A 26,173-nucleotide genomic window follows, 5' to 3' on the forward strand; every position below is an offset into this window, starting at 1 on the left:
AATAAAGAAATGTAATGCTACAAAATCCGGGAAAAATAGACAACATTCCTCTTTATACAACTTTCTGTTTTCTCAAAAACGAATAAATACTTTTTAAAATGTAACTTATGTTTTTTTAAGTCCGATTAAATAGAATTATTCTTTAAAACACTTTTTAGTTAAATTTATTACCATTTCCTATACATAATTTATCATTTTGTTCCTCTATCTATTTAAAAAAACACATTTCTATAATTTGTACCCTGCTGTGTGGAATAACAACTTAAGACCTTGGGTCATTTACAAGGCTATATTTTCTTTACTAAGTTATGAAAAAAAAATTTATTACGTAAGTAGCTGAATAATGTCAAAATATTATATCAAAAGCATACATATGTAAACATATCCTATAATAGAAAGAAAATGTTTCGAAATGTTTAACACTGAATATCTCAGAACAAGCTTTTGAGGGTTAAGTGGATCTTCTTACAAGATCCTCATATTATTATTGGATTGAGGTGAGTATATTTTTAATATTTACAGTTCTTAAAATCAAACACTTCTGAGAAAATATATTATAATAATTATAACCAATAGAAAAATCTTTTTAAAAAAAGTAAGGAATCGGAATAAAAGGAATCGAACCTGCATCTCTCGGGCATCGCGCCCACGCACATAGACCTGCTAAAGCAGTCATACTTAATTGCGACAAATTTTAACTATTAGCTTTTAATACTCACTGAAGTGCTTTTCAAAGCCTGCGGGGTATCTTACTTTTTTCAAAAAGATTTGTTTTATTGGTTATAATATATTTTCTCAGGAGTGTTTTCAAAATTATGTAATATGTTCAATAATTATAATGTTACATTTTTAAACCTTGTGATTTGTAAAACATGGTTAATTTCAAATATAATAATTAGTTTAGGCCAGCAGATTCTCAGACCAGACCAGATTCAACGATTCACGCTGATCGTCATGAATAATCTGTGACTTTTAACAGTAATTACACGGAACGATTCAGCTACCAAACCGATCGTGTTAACGCTTGATTTGATTGATTCACTATGCACACTCAGTTATTAGTGTTAAAACGTATTACAAGTAAACTAAAAATATAATGTAGTCTGATTTGTGGTAACACTAAACAGTATTTCCTTATTATATAATTATTTTGTTTTTGCTATGTAATTGCTATGGAAACTGTTATAAATTACATTAATTAGATTAATCAACTAACAGGTTACTGATTGGTTAGAATAGCATATTTTTAATTTTGTCTTAGTTCATTCATTCATTCATTCAATTGAAACTATACGTAGGTATGTTAAAAAACATGGCACCACTTTGAATAAATATAGATATTACTCAATACAGTGGTTTATTCATACCATGTTAGTTATAAAAACAAGTGTCTCAAAAACTTGCAAATTTTTGTGTTTCACTCATGTACCCTCTTAAGGCCAGCCAATCTTACTACACACTGTTACGAGTCGTTTGAAGATTTTCACTGATTTAAAAAAAAAAATGCTGAGACGTTGACAGATTATTAGGTGATTTGTGTGTGCTTACTAGCATGTCATCTTCGTTGATCGATCTTGACATAAGCATATCGTGTTTACATGCTCAAGATTCAAATACATTTTAGTAACGTTTCTCACATACTAAAGTAAAATTTTAGCTTGATTCAAGTACTTATATTAAATTTAAGGAAAAAATTTTCACCGAGAAATATTTTTCCTCGTTATCTCAATCCAAAAATAACATAATATTATATATCAGCGTATATTTTCTGACTAAAATATAATAAATAAAATGTTTCGAGTGAAGTTACTGACTCAGAAATCACATTTATCATTCCTCAGCAGTGCTATGGGTATGAATAAAACGATTCGCAGCTATATTGTTATTGTCTACTAGCATTAAAACATGCATTGTGGCAAACAATACCACAAATCGCTTTTTCCTATGGTAACACTGTAGAATTTATACAGTATAGTGCCGATCAGTAGTGCAGTAGGTCAAACCGCACCGGATTAGCTCAGATAGTTTTATCAATATTATGTTACATACAATAGTTTTAAGTCACGTTAATAAAGATTTTTTTAAATTGTAAGCAGAACCAGTAAACTGTGCATAAAAATGCGAAGAAAGTAATTACTCAGTTCAATTCCAGTGACTAAGAGGAATATGTTTTTCCTATATTCAGTATCATGTTCCTTGTCTTTATAATAACAACGTCTGGTGTATTCAATTTATAATTTGAATGATCCAAAAATACTTTAAATTACATTGTTACCAAATAATGCATACTATAAAACCTAAAGGGGACTAGTGAATTTTAGATGAATTTGCTAATATCGTTTTGCTGGGTCCTTTGGGGACATATTGGTAACATCGGAAGTTGCAGAAAGAAGCAGTGTGTTTTTAAATATTGTATTTAATATATTATAATATTGTAATTATTCTTTAACACATCGGAAAATACAGCCAACATGTTGAACATATGGATAAGAAGGTCGTTTTTTTCTTTATAGAAAAAAAGTTTGAGCAAAAAAATGTGACTGTAGAACAGTGGTTTCCAAACTTTTATTTTACTACGCCTCCCATATAAAAAAATCTAATCTTAGCGCCTCCCCCCCTTTTATTTCATTAAATAATACAGACACCTTTTTAAATAGTCAACAATGTACAAATATAGAAATGAAAAAAAAAAAAATTATAAAATAAACAAGGTTTCACCACATATTATGTTGTTCATTTTTAAATTAATTTGTTTTTCATGCGATGAATGTTCTTGTTTGTTGGCACAATAAATTTTAATAGTAGTCAATTCTTTCCAGTTTCCAAAATTATACACGGGAGCTATCATTTAAGTATATCAATCATCATACAGGTATCACATCAAATTGCAACGCACAAGTACATATTTAAAATATTCAATACCCCTGAAACAAAGCAGCGTCGCAGGCGACTCTTTTTACTATTAATAAAATAATATGAAAAGTGCATCAGCAAGCTAACTAAGAACTCAGTAAATAGATTTTTGTTTGCTTCAATATATCTGGCGCAGAAATTGTTTAAAAGTGAAAACAATTTTTAAAATTTAAAGTTCCAATTTTTTATGAATGCCTTCACTTAGTCTTTTTAAATCAGTGAATGCATTAGTGGTCCTTGAATTGATTTATTCACTCATTTTTTTTTAATTTCAACTAAATAGACAAGTTTAACAACAAAATTATCGTTCTTAAACAAATTTGCCTCAAATTTCAACATTATGATTTGACCTTTTTATTTCATTTTTTCACGAGATAGCACCGCGCTTCACAATAGTATAGAAGTGAGGTATTATAAAATTAGTCTCCATATTTTCAGACAGGTTTGCAAACAAACTTTTATGTGATTGTTTTTTTATGGAGTTTATGTGTATATAACTAGCGGCCGTTTTATAAACTATACATTTGCAAACTGCAAATCTGTGGCTACGTTAAATCTTTCATGCCTCCCTTTGCAACACTCCGCACCTCCCAGTTTGGAAATCGCTGCTATATAATGAGGAGAGTCTATTTTTCTATACCTGTAGTCTAAGATGTCCCCCCCTAAGGTGTGCCCATCTGCATCCTAAAATTGCTCCGAATTTTATATGAGTCCGACAAATTATTTTCCCAGACTATGTTATTCTTACTTATTACTATCTAAAAATCTACATGTTTTATAGCATCATAACAACAACTTAAACTAAATACATTTTTATGCTATGTCTTGTAGTCAACACTGCGCATATCTCTATGAGTCAACTCAATAATGATTCCAGTATTTCAGAGTGCTGGATTTCTCTATGATATCTTTGTTTGTGTCACTGTATACTACAATATAACTTAATATAACATAATGGATACGGTTAATAGCAAAGGAATACTATTATATTGTTTAATATCCAAAATCCTACAGTGTCATGTCTAATTCGATAAGTTTGATTATAATAAATTGATTAATATTCATGTCTCTTGAAATACCGCACCACTAGTATAAATTGCATCAGTCTGTTTGTATTTGGCAACCTTCTGGAAACTACCCTATCGAACTATTCCTTCAAACTTTATAACTGTTGTACTCAAACATCTGCAATAATTGAGTTTAAAACTGATTTGTTCTACATACATACAGTTGTGCTAAATCTTCGCTGTAGGATTGGTTTCCCGAATAGACCAAATGTTCAGGAGACGAAAAACAAATTTCATAATCCTATATTTAAATACATGGAGATATTTAAATTGTTATTTGTACAGCATATGAACGATGTATTCATTATAATTACAAAGTAATTTAAAGAAAGGGATGATTCTAGTCCAATTAGATACAAAAAAACATTCTGCATTAAAAGGTCGATTTCGACAAAAACGGATATTCGGGAAACCAATCCTATAGCGTCGAAATGGCAATAGGTCCTACTGATACATTCTTGAAGTAATATTGAGTAATACACTAATTTGAGAATATATCAAAATATTTTTATTGGTTGGTTTTAAGTACCTTTTTATTATTCTTAATAGTGATTGGTACACAAATAATCATAAATGATAAACTAATCTTTTATTTTATTAATAATTAAATGTGCATATTTATTTTATATTATATAATATTACAAAATAATGACGATACTACCATGAGTGATTTTTCGATTATTAATAATATTTACCAATCGATGCGCAAATGTAAACGACGAAATTCAAGCATAAAATAAATGACAGATGGCATTGTATAAAAAATACCAGGCAGATACTTTTCAAGAATAAGAATTACATTTAATTTAAATTGCATAGGTCAGTCCTAAGGTTTTATGCGATACACATAATATTATCGCATTAACCTCATCAGGCGGTGGGGGAAGCCGCGCCGTAAACCTCTGATTTTGACCGATTTACAATTATTTTATAATGTTTGAGACCACTGTAGCGAGAGTATGCCTCGTCTAATCGGAGCAATTCTTTCGTCAATTTGTGAGTAAAAAACCAAACTAAGTAATACCGCAATACTTAAGAACTCGATAGTTATATTATTTGAACTTCTTTAATAAAATTATTAGAACTATTTTTCATATGAAAAACTGTTCGGCATGGCAGACAGTCAAAACATAATATTTGGGAAATTTTGGCACGCGCACGTAAAAAGGTTCGCCAACCCTGTCCTATACTATTTCGCGAAGCACATAAAATATGCACGCAACAATATCAAACACTTATAAATGAGATTGACAGCATTGAGAGCATTTTTGGGTGTACACAGTTATTGTAGTTTAATTTACACGTCAATACATTTTTAAACCTTGTGAAACATTCGTTGAATAAAAGACATAGTTGTAGTACATATTCTTACCTTAAAAATATTGTAGTACAGGAAAACCATGATGATGCAGGGTATGTAGAACGAACTGAGCGAGCTGTATATAATAAAGTCACTGTTGTAGAACAAGCACAGGTCGGGGACACGTTCGGGTGTGTTGTTCAGTCCAAGCACGATGGGCGAGCCTATCGCCGCGCTGATGACCCACACAAGTACGATTGTCAACCAGACCCGCCGGTTGTTTTTGTGCTTTGCATACTTGATCGGTTGGGTAACTGCTATATATCTGGAAGAGGAAGAGAAAATAAATATTTTAGAAATAACATAATTTTGAAAAATCTCATAAGCATACATAATATGGGGAAAAATTCTATATAAAAAGTTGGAGTCACACTAACGACTTTTCACTTTAAGGGTGAGTGTTTTGGCTGTAAGCTATCCGTCTATGATTCATCTAAATTGTTTCTTATATTTACACTTAAACTGAGGTACTTTGAGTTCCACCAATCAATAATAGGCAATCTGCTTTGTATCAATTAAGGTAAATGGAATTACTTACTTATTAATTATAAAAGACGTCTGGGCGCTAGCCACATATTTATAATTGACGTTATTCAATATTGAATATACGCATCGTTTAAGAATGATTGATTCTTTATTATAGAAATAACATCACCTACACAAACCTCAGAAACATACAAATACGAAAAAATCTAGAAAAAAGTGGTGAAGTGGAGAAGAGAAGAGAAGTAAAGTAAAGTAAAGAAAAGAAAAGAAAAGAAACGAAAAGAAAAGAAAAGAAAAGAAAAGAAAAGAAAAGAAAAGAAAAGAAAAGAAAAGAAAAGAAAAGAAAAGAAAAGAAAAGAAAAGAAAAGAAAAGAAAAGAAAAGAAAAGAAAAGAAAAGAAAAGAAAAGAAAAGAAAAGAAAAGAAAAGAAAAGAAAAGAAAAGAAAAGAAAAGAAAAGAAAAGAAAAGAAAAGAAAAATACCGAGAATACCTGTTAGGAATGTCGACAATATTTGTTTTGTAAGATATGCTGATAGAATTAGCAACCAAAAATTGACATATAGATACATCGACGATATAAATAATATTGTACTACCATTTTATAATATTGGAAAAAACAGCGATAGAGTATCTATATTTGTATATGACATTTAAAAATCAAAATCAGTACGTTACTATCAAAGTTGTTACCTATGTGTAAGACTTAATACGTATTATAATAATAATAATATAATCTTCAAATGATATCTGATTTTAAAAATGGACATACCTACCTAAGTTGCATTTCAATATTATATTCAAAATAGCTTCACCGATTTTAATTAATATGTCTAAAAGCACCTACGAATTTGTCAAAAAAGTAGTCACTGTCATAATAATTATGTAGGTATATCAGATTCACGTAGTACACGAAGATTTTATTACATTTATTACTAAATTCACCACCTCCAGTAGACATTTATGATATTATTATTAATTTAGGTATTAAGGGTGGACGTGCGCCGCGTAGGTCAAAATGGAGATTTATGCTAATTTCAAAGCATGATTCTGGACATTTCTTAAACGTTGTAGGTAATCTATTTATATAATTTTGAAGCCTTATTATCCTTTATATTTATTTTTAACATTTAATGGCTGCATAAAGTGTTTTTATTACATAAAATAGTATTCTTTTAAACTTCTCGCTCTAATGTTTAAGAATAATATAGTCATATTTCAGTACGTTCATGTACCTAATGTATCTAACCGATTTTTTTTTTAAAACGGTACATGTTCAAACACGCGCATTACCATGATCTTACTCCCTACATCATTTATCGTTTGTCAATTTATGGCTACGGCCATATGTTGTAGCTAAGCCACTAGGAAATGCCAATAGAAATGGCGTATTTCAAAAAAATACTACTTTATTCTTACGTCAATAATTATTATAAAGCAAACAATATTCTTAGAATGTTTATCACATTTGAATGATTAAAAACATAGCTTATAATCAGTATCTTTAAAATTATCTTTAGAATTATCTTTAAATGTGTAAATCTTGCCCATTTTTTGAATAATAAAATGCCTAATTCTTGACAAATTTGGGATCACAGAGATTATCAATATAATTTTTTATCGTAAATATTTTACTATAATTATGTCGACATAAATTTTACTAATGTTTTTATACATGCTTTTAAAATTAGTAAATATAAAATTTTTTAACACCACTGCACATGGATGTACTGAAATATTACTATATTCTAAAACATTAGAGCGAGAGGTTTAAAAAAATATTATTATTGTATGTAATAAAGATACTTTATGCAGTCATCAAATGTTTAAAATAAATATAAATGATAATAAGGCTTCAAAATTATATAAATAGATTATCTACAACGTTAAAGGAATGTCCAGGGTTATGCTCTGAAAATAGCTTAAAAGCTCCATTTTGATGTACGCTGAGCATGTGGGCTGTTAAGATATAATATAGAATGGGTTATGCGGTTTCAGAAATGATATTTTGTATCTGAATGCTAGTGAGACAATATAATTTTAATAGTTTTTTCATGCCTTACTCACACACGGAAGCTGTATATCCGGTTGCATGTTGACGAAAATGTCCGGGAGCCACAACTAAAATAATATGTACCTACTCTACCACGTATAAGCAGGAAAAAACGACGACCTTAATAACAGGTAATCTTCATTGATATATTTTCTATTTCCATTAGTCGATCAAGGACAGGCGAATGAATGAATAAAGTTGTATCGTTTTCTAAGGTTAGTGTTATTGAGGGTAAGATAACATCTTAACTGAAAACATGCATGCAAACACGAATGGTTTATCAAACTTTTGTAGAAATCTCTATTGATTAAATTTTATACAAACAGCATTGAAATCATGTGAAACTTTGTTGAGTTAAGACTAAGAAGTCGGCAAACTCTTGGATCAAAGTAGCCAAATATGATTGGCACAACGGTTAAAAAAAATTCGAGATCCATACGTATATTTAAATGAATTAATTACATTTTATAATTATTTACTTATTAAGTGAAGAAGATTTCCCGAATAAAACTAACGTAAATATGTGTTTTTATTATTGAAATTATATATATAAATTTTACAGAATATGAAATACATGCATTCATGCATTCCTTAAAACCAATATGAAAAATGACCTTCCTTGCATTTCAATGGAGAGTGTCTGTATATTTGGTATGTAACTTGTAGTTTTTAATTTCAGGCGCGACTCCAAATTCTCATCGGTTATATGACTTTTCTAAATGCTATTTATATTGTTCATGTTTGAAAATGATTGTTCATATACATGTTATGTAGACTCGATTATGAGTTAGGAAAGCTATTCCATGTATTAAAAATCGTAGTATCTACCATTCTATCTTATGTAGCTTAGAGCGTTCCACTTGTATTGTGAAATTGAATTGCATTATTATACGAGTATCTCCAAATCCTAAATTTTGGTGGCAAGACCTACAAATTTGGAGCTCCACAGCTCTTTGCTTGTTAAATCCACCAATCAAATTGCATTTCAAAAGTGCTCGTGTTAATATCAAATAGAGAAAAATTTTATTTATCGACTTTTGCAATGGGCGGATTTGAAACAACAACAATCTTACCTTTTCCCATCAACCATCATGGAGGAAAAATAAGTGTCGCGATAATGTCATTATATAATATAATAAGTATACAATCAATGACATAAAATAAAAATTGTGAATTTTGCAAAAGTTTTTGTAAAAATTGTGAATTGGGAATTTGGCAAAGAGCCGCACGCCAATAGCCAAAAAGCCACGGCTTGCCAACCCCTGAGTTAAGTCAAGCTCGACCATTCATTTGCTGACCCAGTAGTAAAATAATTACTCTTATTTGTATATTATCTGTGTACGGTAATAGTATGTACCAGTAGATATAAGCCTTCTTAATATTTTTGAATAAAATTTATCGGAAATAAAAACTTCACCACAGCCATTTAGGACTCAGTTGTTACTTGTATCCTTTGGCTCTTCATCTTTTCGATTATTTTACTAATGTATATAATACAAAAGAATATCAGTTTTTCTATACAATAGAAGTGAGGTGAAATAAACGACTTCCTTTCTGACATATCTTCTCCTCTGTGACAATATTCCCAAACTTTTTCTTAACACTACTCTTTAACAACCTGTCACTGATTTATAGTTGAGAGTTGGACGGAAGTTGGTCAAGCTCTACGTGTGAATCTTTAAGAGTAAATTGCTTTTTTTCTTCTAAATGGGGTATTATGGGCAACCGCAAGGTAGAGTTCATTTTAACACACTTTTTTATGAGAAATTAAATTGCTAGACATTGGTTCATTCAATTCTTATTAGGAAAGCGGCTCTCATGATGCAGTGCGTAAGGTGTTGGTTTTCCATCTGGGAGCTTTGGCTTGATTCCCGGCGAGGACACAATATGTTTATGTGATTTTCTCAAAGCCTGGATGTTTGTGATTGTTCAAATTACTAACAGACACCATGCGTGAAAAAGCAAGTAGATATATGGTTATTATTAATAATAATAATATATTATTACGAAAAAATGCATGAAAAATTTGATAGAAACCACAAAGTGTGCTGTACAAAATATTACAATATACTTACAAAAAGTATATCGGCTCAGTTGAGCTTCTTTTCACTTCACATTGAATTTACTGACATTGACCGAAAACTTCAACAATACACCCCAGCGAAAAAGAGGAACGGAGGTGGAGGACCTTTTCAGTGTGTTATGAATGATGTAGTTTCAGAGTGGACTCGCCTTTGTACTATCAAGATATGATAGTCAAATAACTGAGAGCTAGTCGTTGGGCTATTTTGTAAATCAATGATTAATTTTTAATAATTTTATTACAGATTTGATTTTACCAAATATTTTTATTATTTAAATTTCCTTTATGGTAAATAACTACTAATTTTCAGCTATTAAAACGCACCAAACATTGATAAAAATACTTTCTAAAAAATTTCGTAGTGATAGTGAAAAAATATCTTCTCGTAATGGATTGGCAATAATTGATTACATCAGAATATGAATCGCGTAAAATAGTTTTTTACATTGCACTACCATCAACATAATATTAACTTGGAAGGGCACATAACATTTTTACAGCTATATTATAATACTATAAGATACTCCAGTGGCAAAAACTCGATAGTAAACGAGTACATAAAGTATAGATTGACTTGTAAACAATTATTTAAATAAACCTATGTGAGTTTTTCCAAATTTAATAGCATGCCATTTCCTACAACGAATTGTGCAAACTGCTTTATTACTCCATGCCTAACTGGCTAGGCCAATTATGTTAGCTTTCATTTCTTTCTTTCCTCCTTCTTCAAATCATCAGTAATGTCGTAACTTGATATAAATAAAGTAGATTCATATTTTCTCAATTTGAATAAATTCATTGTTTTCTGAAATATTCAGCCAAACCTATATTCAAATAATATATTCATATTTACACACTTTATTATAAGTAAATTTTATATTATATTGGTGTATCAATGTAGCGCCCAACATGGGGCATATGTGTATATTGATTGGTTCCACAATCTAATGGCCATCCTACCTACTTAAAGAAGAGGTTTTTGAAAAGATTTTTGTTTTACAAGAATTAATTGATGTAAGCCACTTTATCAACTTCTTAGCTCCATTCTCTGGCTCTAAACACACATTGAAAAAAAATCGTGTAAATTTTCCAGACTCAGGTTTAGAACTCTAAACCAACGACATAGTAATCCGATATAATCACTCTATCGTCATGGGTGCATTTTTATGCATTTACCTATTCGCTCTTCCATCCACAGTGACCTAATTGGTAGAGTAGGCATCTCTGAAACCGATCCTGCAGCAGGGCAAGAAGTATAGGAATGTTATTAATTATTTTTTCAACGTATTTTTTGTCAAATGCCATGACATAATGGGCTTGACGGGTGACTAAACTATGTATAGTAAAAACAAAACTGTCGATATAATCTCTAAACTGTGCTCGTATGATCCGCTCAAGAGCGAAAAAATGTGTTTAACATTATTTTTATATAAAGATTATGCATTCATATTGTAACCTATGCTTCTTTTGCTAGCGAAATTGAGTTTAATACTTTGGACACGGAAGACGCACACGGCGCGTAATGACCAGGCGGCCGATCGATGTAATTAACGTGAATTTTAAAGGGGGCAATTAAAATCTTATTATTTCTTCAGCAGCGAAAGCGTTAAGTTGAGAATTAGTTGTTAAGTCAGCAACATCCAATAGTAAATAATATTTGTCAATTTCCAACGTTACAACTAGGGTTTCACATTTTTTGCACTAACATACAGAACAATTAAATATCTGGATTTATGACATGTAACCCTGCAATAGAGTGAGATGCAATATAAATGTAACGCTGATCGTTTGGTATAATATATAAATATCGACCTTAGAAAGGAAAATTGCCAGCTAATTTTGGATAACAAATCGGCGTTTGTAGCTCACATCCTTTGGACACAACGTGCATTTAGTCATGTACAACATTATTATCCGATAAAACCTATTTTGAAAAAAATGAGGGTTACACCCTTCTTCCTTTCTAGAGCCGATATGAAATTTACACTATCTACTATCTACAATTTACACTGATATAATTAAATTCTAAGTGATGATTATGTAATATTTTTTGAGTTGTTTTAAGCCTCTGCTCTCTTTATACGAAGCCTTCTATAAAACAGAAGTCCACATACATGCCGTCATTCTTTTCATGTAAGTGGCTCTTTTATACGCTCAGACTAAATCGAGTATAGCGTAATATACTGTACAGTACACCGTACAATATTCAGTACACCAGAGCTTTGTAAGCTACATGGGAAGAACTTTCCAATTGAAAAGAAAAGCTTTCTCAGCTATCTTTTTGGCCATGTGAAAATAATAACAATATCAAAAAATATTACCTTACATGTCTGAGGTGTAACCAAAACAAACGATTTCTTTGTACGTAATAGAATTTTAAAATCAAATTGTGTACAATAAACATTTTTTTTATTCAACATATGTAGTTTTATTCAATGTAACATTATTTTATCGAACATACATAATATTTGAAAACACTCTTGAAAGAGATATAATATAACCAGTAGAAAAAAACCTTTTTGAACCCGGCAGCCAACATGCGCCCTTCGGGATTAGCACCCATGTATACTCATTACTAAGCTATATGTGTCCTAACTTATTGCGATAAAGTTAACTATTTTTTTTACAGTATTCTTTGAAACGCTTTCTAAATCCCGGTACTTATTGGCAATTTGCTTTTGTATTTTAAATCAAAATGGCAAATTACTAATCAGTATTATGTATTTGTACTTGCTAATAATTGCACACTTGCACCTTGATTTAATTACAAAGCCAGCCACTCTAACTTAACGAAACATACACATTATGAAACCCTAGACTCTAGAGCGTATATAGGTATATATTGTGATTTAATTCGGATAGATCATAGTCAGGTCAGTAACTCAGGCTAAGCATTCACCCACACAGTGAAAAATGTGAGGTTCGACTCTCACTTGGCCTAACTTTTTTTTTAATTTGTATGTTTACTGAGGTGGTTAAAATTTATGAATTTTTTAACGTGTTATATTGCATGTCATGTTTTCAACGTTTAAAATTGTAAGTTGTAATGTTTATGAAAAAAATTATATAATTGTAATTTTATTCACCCTTAAAAATATGACGTGCAGACGAAATTTGTAATTCACAAAAAAGTCTTGTAAACAAAATTATTAAATTAGGTTGAGCGTTCCTGTCTCTTGCATATAAGATGCCGAGAGCAATTTTTTAAGTCAGAAGAATAACATACCGCCTCATTTGATGAACGAAAATTTGATCAATTGTGGAAGTCTGTTTTACGAGACCCGTTTTCGTAAATGAAATAAGGCTTTTCGGGTTTTTGTTTCTTATTTTTATTCAAAAAAAAGGTCAGAATACACTATTATATTGATAAAAATCGGGTTTTCAATAAAAGTAAGCAAGCCGAGAGGCTACAAATCATAGTTTTACGTCATTTTAGTAGACTTTTTCTGATTGTAAAAGATTGCTTTCATCTAAAAAAAAGGTCTACGTACATTTATGTATAATAAAATTGATCAGAATTTAAGTTTGTAATACCTAACTCTTTGCTTATACATACCTAAAATGTTTCCAATATTAACCAAATTTATTAAACGCTTCACTCATATTATGATTATTAATTAATTTTAATTATGTAGAGTACAGGTGTTTAATATACTCCTCTAGACTCTAGATGATGCGCTTAAAGGAATAAATCTAAATTTTAAAATTAAGAAGACCAAGTACCTAAGGGTGTCAAGAAAAAAAAGCAGTGTGTGTACTTATGTACGCGCGTTAGAAGTTATACTTATTTGGCGTAACAAAAAAAAACAAAACTTGTGATAAACTAGATTCTTTGACTAGCTCTTAATTATCTTGTTATATTACACACTCAAGAAAAGGGACCGCTTATTGGAACGCCGTTGGTTTATTTCTATACACTTATATTACTAAATTATATAATGGTACCAACCATCACTCTGGCGTTTAATCGTTTGTTTACGTAAGGAATTGCAATTGGCCGACAATAATAAATTCGCTGCCTAGGCAACGGAACAATTCTAAACTATAATATTATACTGTATAATCGTCAACGATCGCAGTATCATACTGTGGCGTAAAGGTAGTGCGTTCGGCTGATAATCGAACAATCGGTGGTTCGAATCCAATCGAGTGCGTTTTTTTTCGTGTGAAAAAATAATGATGTGTTACATGTCACACGCCAAAAATACACTCTGACCTGATTTCTCAAACGCACCAAAAGAAGTATAACTTCAAAAATAGACACCTAGGAAATATTTTGGTAGGTTATTCGATATTTGATAGTAATGCTGTCGGTAAGAATTTGGGAACCAACATTTACCAAAAAAGAGATAAACAAAGAACTTGCCATCAGCCTGAAGAGTAGAAATGCAGCGATCTTGCTTGCTTATATTCAGATCCAAGTTATTGTTAAAAAATAGAAAACTCTGGTTATACGACGTGACTATTGAAACCAATCGCTCTGTATAATTGCCAAACCTGGAGCCTAACTGAGAAACAAATTTTATGTAAGTATTCAAAAACAAATTTCTTCGAAGAATACTTGGGCTGGCTAAAAACAAATAAAGGTGATGCATCCATACGAATGCTATAGTCAATGTCTAGAGGGCTCAAAAACTCAGACGAGCTGGCTGCATTGCTAGATGCGATGAATCTAAAGCTTTGCATAAGGTTTATGAAGAAATCCCTGTAAGCACTCGGCAACTGGGCCGTCCTGACTCCTGGAGAAGATGACCGGGTAGCGTTAAGGGAGCACAGATAGGCTGAGTCTAACCTATTGGAGACAGATTGCTCGGGATAGAGATCTTGGAGGATGGTTGGGCAGCCGGCCATGGACCTGAATGGTATGTAGCGCCAGCTTAGTCAAAGCCAGTTAAACAGGTATCTTAAAGACACATCGGCGGGTGCGGATCCGAGTCCTGCCCGAGACGAAAATTTGTTCTAATTGGTACAATTTTCCAGATTCATAATATTTATTTGAAATTTTAAATTCAAATTTTATTTATATTTAAATATAGTGAGCATTATAAATTATTGATTTAAGACGTTCACAAGATGAAATTCGAAAACAAAGAAATATTATTAAAACAGTATTATATAAAAAAAGAAATATATCAGCATATAAATTAGATACAAGGAAATACACGAATGAGCTAAGCAGACCCTATTTTACATTTTACATACTATTCGACATTAATAATAAAAAGCTATGAATGATGTCTTTATGTAAAATAATTAAAATATATAATATAAGATGTCTTATATTATACTTAATTATCTAAATAGATAATTGTTATAAACAGGGATTGATCTTATACGCATAATAATGTCTAATAAATAAGATATAATATTATTATGTTTGGTATCGAGGGGTTGTATTTTTGAATAAATACTTCTTTTGGCGCGTTGTGAAAATCAGATCAGAGTGTATTTTTAGCATGTAAAATGTAACACATAATTTATTTTTTCACACAAAAATAAACGCACTCGAATGGATTCGAAGCACCGATTGTACGGTTATCAGCCGAACGCACTACCATTACGCCACAGTATGATACTCCAATTGTGACGATTATACAGTATAATATTATAGTTTAGAATTGTTCCGTTGCCTAGGCAGCGAATTTATTATTGTCGGCCATTTGCAATTCCTTACGTAAACAAACTATTTAACGTCATAGTGTCAGTTGGTACTTACTAAAATAAAAACAACGATAAATAATTATATAGTTTAGTAATATAAGTTAAAGTGTTTAGAAATAAATCAATGGCGTTCCAATAAGCGGTTTTTTTTCTTGAGTGTGTAATTTAACAAGATAATTAAGAGCTAGTCGAAGAATCTAGGTTACCACATTTTGTTTTTATTTTGTTACGACAAAGAGGTATAACTTCTAATGCGCGTACATAAGTACACACACCGATTTTTTTTTGTTTAATTATCAATTATTAAAAAAACGCCATAATATTATACTTTACACAAAAAAATAACCTAATTAAAAACTGTTGAACTTGCTACCAATAATTAATGTTGTAAGATCGTATGAATCTTTTTTTCTATTGTTCAAACGTTTCAAGAAAAACGTTTTTACCAATAAATACTTGAAAGCCAAGTACATTGTTATTGGTATTAAATTTGAAAAAAAAAGTATTTAAAAATGTAACTAATAAAAACATTGAGAGAAATTCCCAAAGATTATGTAAAAGATCCCAACGGCGCGGTTTCAAAAAAAGCTTTATCGATTCTCGCTCCACCCAAGTGTGCATATTTCAAAAATAAAGACAGCCCTAATATCCCGGAGGATTTCATGCAAATGAAACTCGAGTAAAAAGGATGCCCGGTGTCCTGCGAGCTCGCTCCAATGGACTTATCCCTCTAATCATTGTCTAAGCCTTATCTGAACGTTTTGTGGGGAGGGGTTTTTTGTCAGATCTAACCGGATACTGGAGCATTAAGAGATATTCTTCTGCGACTGGTCAAAGCGAGATAAGATTTTTGTCCCTTCTCCTTTTGAGTTCATATTTTATAATTTATTTTTAAAATCAGTTTAGCGAGTCCCTAAAAGGCAACATCTTTAATATTAAGAAAACTCAAAGACATCGAATTACAGTATTTTTTTCATTAAAATATTATAATTAAATTTCTTGAATTCAATCTTATAATTATATATAATATATAAATTAGATACATCTTTGTACAATAAAGTAAAAGAAAATTTGTATATTTGTCGAATATATTATTAATTGAAAGGTTGGATAATATACGAGAAGAGATAATATTTTCAAAGATATAAATTTTAGTTCGAAAATGAATCACTATGCTCAATCAAAAATAAAAGAATATTAGCCATTTCAGGCGCACACATAGAAAAATGGTCTATAGGAGATGTAATTTGAAAAATATCCATAATATGTTTTATTATTTTTTTAAGGGGGCGGGGCTAAACAAAATCTAGCAAGTTCTACTGACTTCCAAATTAATTTATCCTGCCTACTACTTATCGTCGCTTCAATCGTGGAGATCCAGCAGTACCGTACTTTTGCAGGTGAATTCCCCGTACTCCTTTTTTTTTTTTTGAAAATTCGAATCTACTGATAATGACCTGAAATACCTAGACAGCAGGTAAAACTTAGGTTAGTACTGTGAGTTGTCGCATCCACAAGGGATATCAAATATGCGTCATTGAAATTATACATATACCCATGTTAAGACTAAAAACTTATTACTTAAAATCAAGAATTGTATTTAAAAAAAATGAAAAACAAAGGTTACCGACTTTGAAACTAATAGTCTTAAATTCAATACCTACAAAATATTTAGATATACATTTTCTCACTGTATTTGTATAACATACACGTCTTATAATATAATCTCAGCTAAGAAAATCTGGTGGCACGTAAAACTATCACCTCATATCCCGATAAAGATAAAATTCGCTAATAGCAGAGTGTTCAGATCGTTAATGTTTACGCCACCTTATCGTTAGCTGGCAGACACTGAAAGCTTTGTAAGCTAATGTCATATAAAAATATGTCATTTTAAATGTGTTAATATCATAAATAATATCGATGAGTTATTTATTTAAGAATACAAAACAATGTGGACATAACAAATTTAAATTCAAGATGTACACAACATGAGATTTACATTATAAGTCAAACATTACCCTCACAAGAGAGAAAAAAAATCGAAACATACTGAAGTACAATTTAATACAGAAAAATATTATTTCTGAAAACAAAAAACATACAATTTTATACAGAAACATACAGTTTCAAAAACAAAATGCAAAGTACATCATTGAAAACGTCTATGTCTTTAGGGAGCGCATTTACTAATCTTGCACCCCTCGCTAATGCTGACACGAGGATACGGTTCCAATCCAGAATAAATCATTGCTGAGACCACGTAAGTTATGATGCAGATTATGTATATATATAATATATACTATTATAATATAATTGGAGTAAATATAGTTTTAAAGATGTTATTTGAATAAAATTCAAAAATGAAATAGACGTCTGTATATGAATAATATCAACTTTTTGGTATTGTAACCAAACCATACTCATTCACGAGCCCATATATTTGGAATATTCCTTTTGAATGTTTAATTGCGTACATAATAAACTACCAAGATTTAATGTAGATTTTTTCAAAAAAGTATTTATGATTATTTCAATAAATATGCAAAAATTAATATTTATTATATTTTAAAATAAAAAACTTTACTTACGATACCTACGAACACAGTATTTAAATGAAAAATATATAATATAAATATTGTGTTATATTATATCATAATTATTTCAATTTGTTTTGAGTAATGTAAAAACATATTACTAAAACATGTTCAAAATATGTAAAGACATTGTTATTTTAAGGTTATATAAAATATTCCGAATAACTTATTATTTAGGATTAGCATAAGAAAGCATCTAATACTTCTGAAATGTTTACGAACGATTTATTTTTACTTATTCTTCTAAGACTATTATTAAATTTATTATCCAGTCATTTTGAATTATATGCCATGATAAGATGGCATCACTCATCAGAAATTGTTCATAACAAGACATTTTTCCTCGCAAAGCGTGGCAAAATAAATAATAGGACTGAGTGTTTTTCCGACTTTTCCCTCTTGCGGTGAAAAATTCATGACATTTCTCTCATAAATCTCTTTTCAATATATCAATATGGCACGCGTGACAGACACATTTTTTCATAATATAAGATGCGAGATTTCCTCTCGCAAAGTGCGTTAGCTGAGGGCTATTTTACATGGGGAGCTATTTGAAAATCCATTTTCACGCGGCATGGTTGATTGAGCAATTATCTTTGAGAATTCAAAAAAATGACAGAGGTCAAACAGAACGGATGAAATAAAAAATTCCACAGCCCACTCATGGGGTAGGTATGTGTGAAATGAAAAATCTGGATCGTTTTTTAAATTGCTTTCAGTATGACAAAATAAATATGTATAATAATAATAAAGACTTTAAATAATTTAATACGGTTATTTGTCAATTTTAGATGGTATACGAATATTAAAATATAAATATTTGCATGTTAGTCAGTGTTATGACTAGGGATCGGATTTATATGCAACAAAACACATGATTATATGCATGAATGTATGCACTTAAAATCAATAAAATATGCACAGAAACTGAAGAAATATGCAGTTCAAAATTGTAATTTTTTGTGGGAAAAAATTGTAAATAGGTACCCACTTTACCCAATATTACTGACAAAAAATCGAATAAATGCAATGTAAACCAAACATAAATAAAAAAAAACAAACACGACACACTTAACTATTCCTAAATACTATTTTCTGTTCTAAATTCCTAATTCTAAATTCTAAAATCTAATCTAATTCTAATCTAATTTCAAAAAAATTCTATTGCCCGAAAAAAAAATTACAATATTTTTTCAATATTGTGCTCTGGCATTAAATTTTTCCGCATAGGTATCTGTCAGTATTTTGTTTATATGCGGAAAACGTCCTCTTATCGTCCACAAAGGTGAATGGGCGAACTTTAAATAAAAATGCCATTGTTGACTTCACTTTTCTGATAAATCCACAGCTCGGAGATGACATTAAAAACGCAAGTGCATCTAAACTATCTACCTTCCTAACTTAGTTATATTAAAAAAAAAAAATTTAAAAACAAATATATAAATTGAAAAGCTTTAAAATATGCACTAATGTCCCAAATATCCTCGAACGTCTCAAATATGCATTTATTTATATGCACAAAAAAAAATATTTTTGGATTTTGTGTCTTTCAAAACAGATTTCTGTGCAACTCTCATAGCTGTGCATACACCCTAACAAAACATGCACTAGCATATAAATCCGGGTCCTAGTTATGACTATGCCAATGATAGTTATGTATAAAAAATACTGTTTTTATCCCCTTTTTAAAAAAATAATAGTGGTAAAACAGCTGATACCAATTTTCTATAGAAAGCTAACAATATACCTACTAACAAAAGGTTATAAGATAAAACTTTATGAAAATAACGCGTTTCATCACTAGTCGATAAAGTGATTATCTAGCATCGATGGCGTAGTGAGGTGAGATGCGGAAGGTACGGAAGATACACTAACCATTTCCGATTGCACGGGTTCATCTGATGATGACAATTATGTCTAAAGGCTCTGTCTAAATATTCATTGACATATTATTATATAGAGAATCACTGGGTACAGAGGGGTGCCTCTTTTACTTGAACCAAGTAACGCAAACAATGGGAAGTACGTTACTTTCTGCGTGTGATGGTAATAAGATATTATTATTGAGTGTGGAGAAATATAGAATAAGCTTAGACACGTGTTAAAGAATATGTTGTTTTCAACAGTCACGTCCGTATGCATTAAAGTTTATCATGCAATCAAAAACGTGCATTCTATATTGATAATATTTTATGACTGATATTGTCTTTATTTGGTGATACATATAATATTAATGCATAGAAGCCTAATAAAATTACTTTATTGAAAATATAGGATTTATAAGACAATATAACTATTGTGTAACAATATTAAAATTGGCATATATTTTTAATATTATTCTTCAAACGCTCCGTTTTTAAGTGTCTCGTATTATGCTACCATACATTCGTTCATTTTCTGTCATAAGTGTATTCTTTCCCAGACAAAATTACATTAAAATCTCCCACACTTACTACATACCTACACTGCGGCGATGTTCTTTCTACGCGATATATTATATAATAAAACTTTCAATAAGTAAGTATAATCCTTTTAGAAGCTCTCGAGTAAATAATTGTAAAACCAACAAATTTTAAACGTGGATACGTTATGTATTGTTATAGTAATTATGTCCGGTAAATTGTACGTATATACAAACTAGTTGTATATTTAGAAAGTAAGAATAGGTTAGTAAGGAATAAAAACAATTATATTGTTTATATTTTTATTTAGTTTTAAAATAAAATTATTTACTACATACCAAGAAGCTGTAGTTATTTTATTCTCTCTCATCGAGTTTAACTATTTGTAGTTTGTTAATAATAAATCTTTTTGTTAAATCAGTGGTCTCAAAACTTTATGTTACTACGCCTCCGTTTTTAAAAAAATCTAATCTTGGCGTCTCCCCCCCCCTTTATTTCATTAAATAATAGATACCCTTTTAAATAGTTAATAATTTATTAATACAAAAATGAAAAAAAATATTTAAAAATTAACAAGGTTGTTATAATTTAAATTAATTAGTTTTTCATGCGATGAATGTGCTTGTGTATTAGTACAAAGTGCTCTTTTGTACTAAACGGGATCGACATTTTTTTGGATTTCATTGCAGCTAATGCAGAAAATCCCGTTTCGCATAAATATGATGTTACGAATGTTAGCAGTACTTTCGTTACAACTTGCATTGCTTTTCTTGACAGAGTATTAATTATATTATTATTCTTCACTTCGATTCAATGAAAATTGAACTAGGATTTTTGTTTCAATGAATTATCGCACGATAATTCTACCAATGTTTCCTTTTCAATAGCAGTCAATCAAAACTCATCATCGTTTATTGACAAATGGATTCATGGACCCCACATCCTGAAGCGGGCCCACCTACCTATTGATGAGGTTAAGGGCAGTGTGGTGGCTAAAGTAGTGTTTTCTAAATTATACACGGGAGTTATCATTTAAGTATATAAATCATCATAGGTAATACATCAAATTGCAACGCACAACCACATATCTAATATCTCTGAAATAAAATAGCGCTTTTTTTTACTAGGTTTAAAATTATAATATAAAGTTAGTCTCCATATCCTTCAGACAGGTTTGCAAACAACCTTTTATAGGATTGTTTTTTTTATGTAGTTTCTAGCGGCCGTTTTATAAACTATGCATTTGCAAACTGCAAACCTGTGGCTACATTAATTGTGTTAAACTTTTCGCGCCTTCCAGTTTGGAAATCGCTGTTTTAAATCGCACAACTACTAATCCGTGACTTTGAGTAGGCATGAGACACGTCATATATATTTCTAACTGCAATCTTATAATATAACAAAATAGGTGTAATTAATTTTTACATCGTCGAGGATGAACAAGGTCTAGTTGCACTGACTGTTCAGTAACGTGTGTTTTTACTATCGACCAAGTCATTGAGTTTTATTTCCTGTCGGTAAATGTTACTATAATATATGGCCAGATGCAGAGACGTTGTCGTTAAAATAACATAACTAACTCGACTTATACGAGGTATAAATGAGAACTCTGCCATTCTGGGCAGTGTTGACCTGTGTGTCCCTGATAATCATCTTAGAAATAGAGAACATCAGTTGTTTATTCTCCCAAGGTGCAGAACCAACCTGCCACTGCCAATGCCAATTGGGAGGGCGATAACTATGTTCAACGAAATTGCTTCGGGTGTTGATATATTCCACCTACGTGAGGATGAGTATAGGTGGACGTTATTTTATAAATTTTAAAATAGGGTCTGCTTAACTCATCCGGTGTATTTCGATGTACCTATATAATTAATATTTTTGTATGTACATATTTCTACTGTTCAATAACATACTATCTATCTCTTATTTTATGTCATGTTGTGAACGTCTTAAACTTATAATTTGTAATGTCCACAATATATAAAAATAAATAAATTGAATTGAATTGAATAGTTAACACCGTCACAAAATATTGAATGAATTCAAAAACGCATGTTGTAAATGACCTATTTATAATTTACTAAAGATTTTTAAACCTACATGAATTATATTACATGTTGAGCATTGGGACGGTTTTTTTTTATTTAATATAAACATATGGAATAATAATGCTTATGATCAAATTACACGTCATAGGTACGAATATTAATTTCGGATATCGTGAGTAATCGTTAACATTTTAGTGATTCAGGTACCGATTTGATCGTCTCAATACCTATATTGGTTGATTTATTATTACGTTGTGTTACTAGTGTTTGCAGTCAACCAAACGTATCCATTGGGTAGCTTAGAGTTTAGTTTATTTAAAATGTTATTGTAAACTAATGGATATCGTATTTTGATTATTAGCAAGTTGCTGAATGAATTTCAAATGCAATGATATATTTTTATGTTTCATAATATTATTGTCATGTTAAATGTTGATAACAAATAGCGTCTTATAACGTAATGAAGTTGGATTTGACTGCAATATTTATATTTCAATTTGGCTCACGTTTCAATTAAAATATGGATTTGATAATATAATAAATTTCTTGGTAATAATTGGTTGTCGTCGAATTGACGAGTTTGCTCGTTTAATTTGGGAATTACTAAAAAAAAAATATTTTAAATATATGTATACCTACTGTTGATATTTTGTCACTGGATATTTTAAAATGAATATTAAATGTCAGAAGTTATCGAAAACGTATAATTGATGTACGTACCTGTCAATAGAAATGGCCACTAAGTTGAATATGCTTGACGTGGAGCAAATGACATCCATAGCGATGTAGAAATCGCACACGAACGGTGGAAGTCCCCATGTGCCATTGAACTGCAAAGAAAAAAATATAAAATTATATAACAACCATCAAAATAATATTATAAAACGATTCTTCTCGCGTCCCCTGACATATAATATGAATAAAGATTTACTAAAAATGAATGATATGATAATATAATATGTATCGTGCGAATATTTTTCACTGATCGTATATTATAATATAATAGAACATACTACTATAAACGTCAGAAATACTATCAATCATAGATATTCGACAATAGTACAATAGGAAATAAATGATTACAATTTGAATATCACCGCTTAACGGGAAACATCTGTGAAACATAAAAAATGCAAGGTTTCGAGGCACTTTCTGGAATACCGATCGCTTAATACAACAAAATAAGAATTCTTTTAACAAAGATAGATATATTTTCTTGAAAATAAACTAAATATTTTTTTGTAATTCCGCTCCGTTATTAGAAGTTTATATAGTTAAATAAAATATAATATTATCATAATTATTTTAGTAATCTACTGATAACTGTCTAACAATTTTGTTTTCTAATTAATTTAGAAATTAAATTGTTGAAACGATATTAACTGCAAGATGTTATCAATATTTTCTCCTCTGCAAAATAATGATTGCGTTATTGCGCAGTTGGAGGAAATCTGCCAAAGAGACATCTAGTCCAGTCAAATTAGACCGAAAAATACGTTATGGTTGCAAAAGGTCGGGTAGAAGATTTTTTTAAAATTTGTATATATGGTAACAAGAAAACGAGTTTTGCCAATTCGGATGACTTCGGCACAACTTTTGGCGAGCAAAAAACCGCAAAATTTTGGGTGTTTTTTTGGTTTTTCGGTTATATCTCAAAAACGGTTGGTCGTAGCAAAAATATTGTTATATACAAAATTAAAGTTTATTAGATTTCCTAAATTTTTTTTATAATACGTTTTTTTTTATCTCTGACCGTTTATGAGATACTTGCTGTTGAAAACAGTATATCGTCGCTATAGGATTATATTGTCCAAAGCAACAATATGTGAAATGTTCAGGACACGAAAAACAAATTTCACTACCTTATATTTCAATATTAGTATTTTATTTTTACATTTAATAAATAGGTTGGGTAGGTAATGGTGGGTTTATTACATTCATGGAATTTGGGCCACAGGTAATGGAGTGACTAGTTAGATAAAGTCCATTAATTTCGCTGGGTTTTTTCAGTTAATATGCTATTGATATTAAATATTTTCTTATTGTTACTTGAAATTATCCTATAATTACCTTTTATTGGTTTAAGAATATCTTTCTGATTCAAAATATGGTCAGTAATATTAAAATTATTAAGAATTGAAATTATTAGGATACCTACTTATATAACAATAAAATATTAGTTACCTATTAAAAAAAATATTTGGGATTTATTAATTAGTTAATTAGTTTGGGTTTACAAACTAGACTTTATTGTCAATGGGCGCAATGTTCCAGATGGTGCGTGGGGGTGGGAGGAGGGTTAGTGGGAGTGGTAGAAAGGGCCACATTCTAATTTCTACTTTCACCAGCATTGAGACTCACAGCACCAACATTAACAATCAGTTTATTGTGGTTGACGGAAGACATCTCCTACATAAAGTAGTTTGGCCCCGAAATTCTTTGCTTTGATGACATTGCAAAGAGGTATTCGGATTATTTGACAAAACATTATAAGTTACAAATTGAAGTTGTATTTGACGGATATCCATCCAATGCTGCATCCAGTGGGACAAAGTTTGTAGAAAGATTACGCCGTATAAATTTAAAACCATGCCCTGAAATTATGTTTCAAGGAAACACTGTCAATCAGGTGGACCAGGAATTTTTTTTGAGCAACGGAAGTAATAAAAATCGCTTGATAACACTACTTAAAACATATTTCTCACGGGTTGGCATTAAAGTGAACCAGGCAGAAGAGGACGCCGATGTTTTAATTGTAACTACTGCCATTTCAAAAGCAAATGAATTTAAAAGCGTAGTAATAATAGGTGAAGATATTGACCTTCTTGTACTGATGTCGGCAAGAGGACAATTCTTGGACAACTTATTTTATTCTTTCGAAAACCTGGAAAGGGAAGTAAACCAGATGTGTTGTTCTCAACAAAATCGTTGAAATATGACGCACGTACCATTTTTTTCACACACGCGTTCAGTGGGTGTGATACAACATCCTCTCTATTTGGCCATGGAAAGATTAAATTGTGTGGTATTTTGGAGAAGAATATTCAGTTGAAGGAAGTGGTCACAGTATCCAACATTCCAGATGCCAGCACTGATGAAATAGCTGTAGCAGGAGAACAGGTACTTATGAGGTTGTATAGTGATGCCTGTAGACCTAAGGAAACACTGGACACTGCGTTATCGGCTATTCATGAAATCGGCCAAACAGATTAAATTTAATCTATAAAGACTACCATCAACTCGAGACGCAACGCGACACCATTAGCTGAGATCCTACTACCAAATACAAACTTGGCTTGGCAATGTTAAAAAACCAGAAGATTGGGGGTGGCAGCGAACCAGCAATGGCCTAATACCCGTGGAGATCATTAAAGATTCAGCGCCTGAAAAAATACTGAAAGTACTTTCTTGTGCATGCAAGAAGGGGCGCAGTAAAGCATGTACCTGTCGAAAATCAGCGATGAACTGTTCGTCAATTTGCAAGAACTGCAGTGGAGTAAATT

The 26,173-nt window shown here is 30.7% G+C and overlaps 1 protein-coding gene across 1 annotated transcript in view; it reads right to left on the reverse strand.

Annotated features, from left to right (window-relative positions):
- Dop2R (dopamine D2-like receptor) overlaps positions 1–25,076 on the reverse strand; it is a 115,446-nt gene extending 90,370 nt beyond the window's left edge. The window contains exons 1-3 of the mRNA XM_085949266.1: positions 25,032–25,076; positions 23,391–23,500; positions 5,353–5,605 (exon numbers count right to left, since the gene is read on the reverse strand). Of these exons, the coding sequence (XP_085805392.1) occupies positions 5,353–5,605; positions 23,391–23,500; positions 25,032–25,076 (408 nt within the window). The remainder of the gene's footprint in view (positions 1–5,352; positions 5,606–23,390; positions 23,501–25,031) is intronic.
- Between the last annotated feature and the right edge of the window lie 1,097 nt (positions 25,077–26,173).

The sequence above is a fragment of the Rhyacophila brunnea genome, unplaced genomic scaffold, assembly GCF_057557595.1.
Source record: "Rhyacophila brunnea isolate RB1 unplaced genomic scaffold, BYU_Rbru_1.0 scaffold_21, whole genome shotgun sequence".
NCBI lineage: Eukaryota > Metazoa > Arthropoda > Insecta > Trichoptera > Rhyacophilidae > Rhyacophila > Rhyacophila brunnea.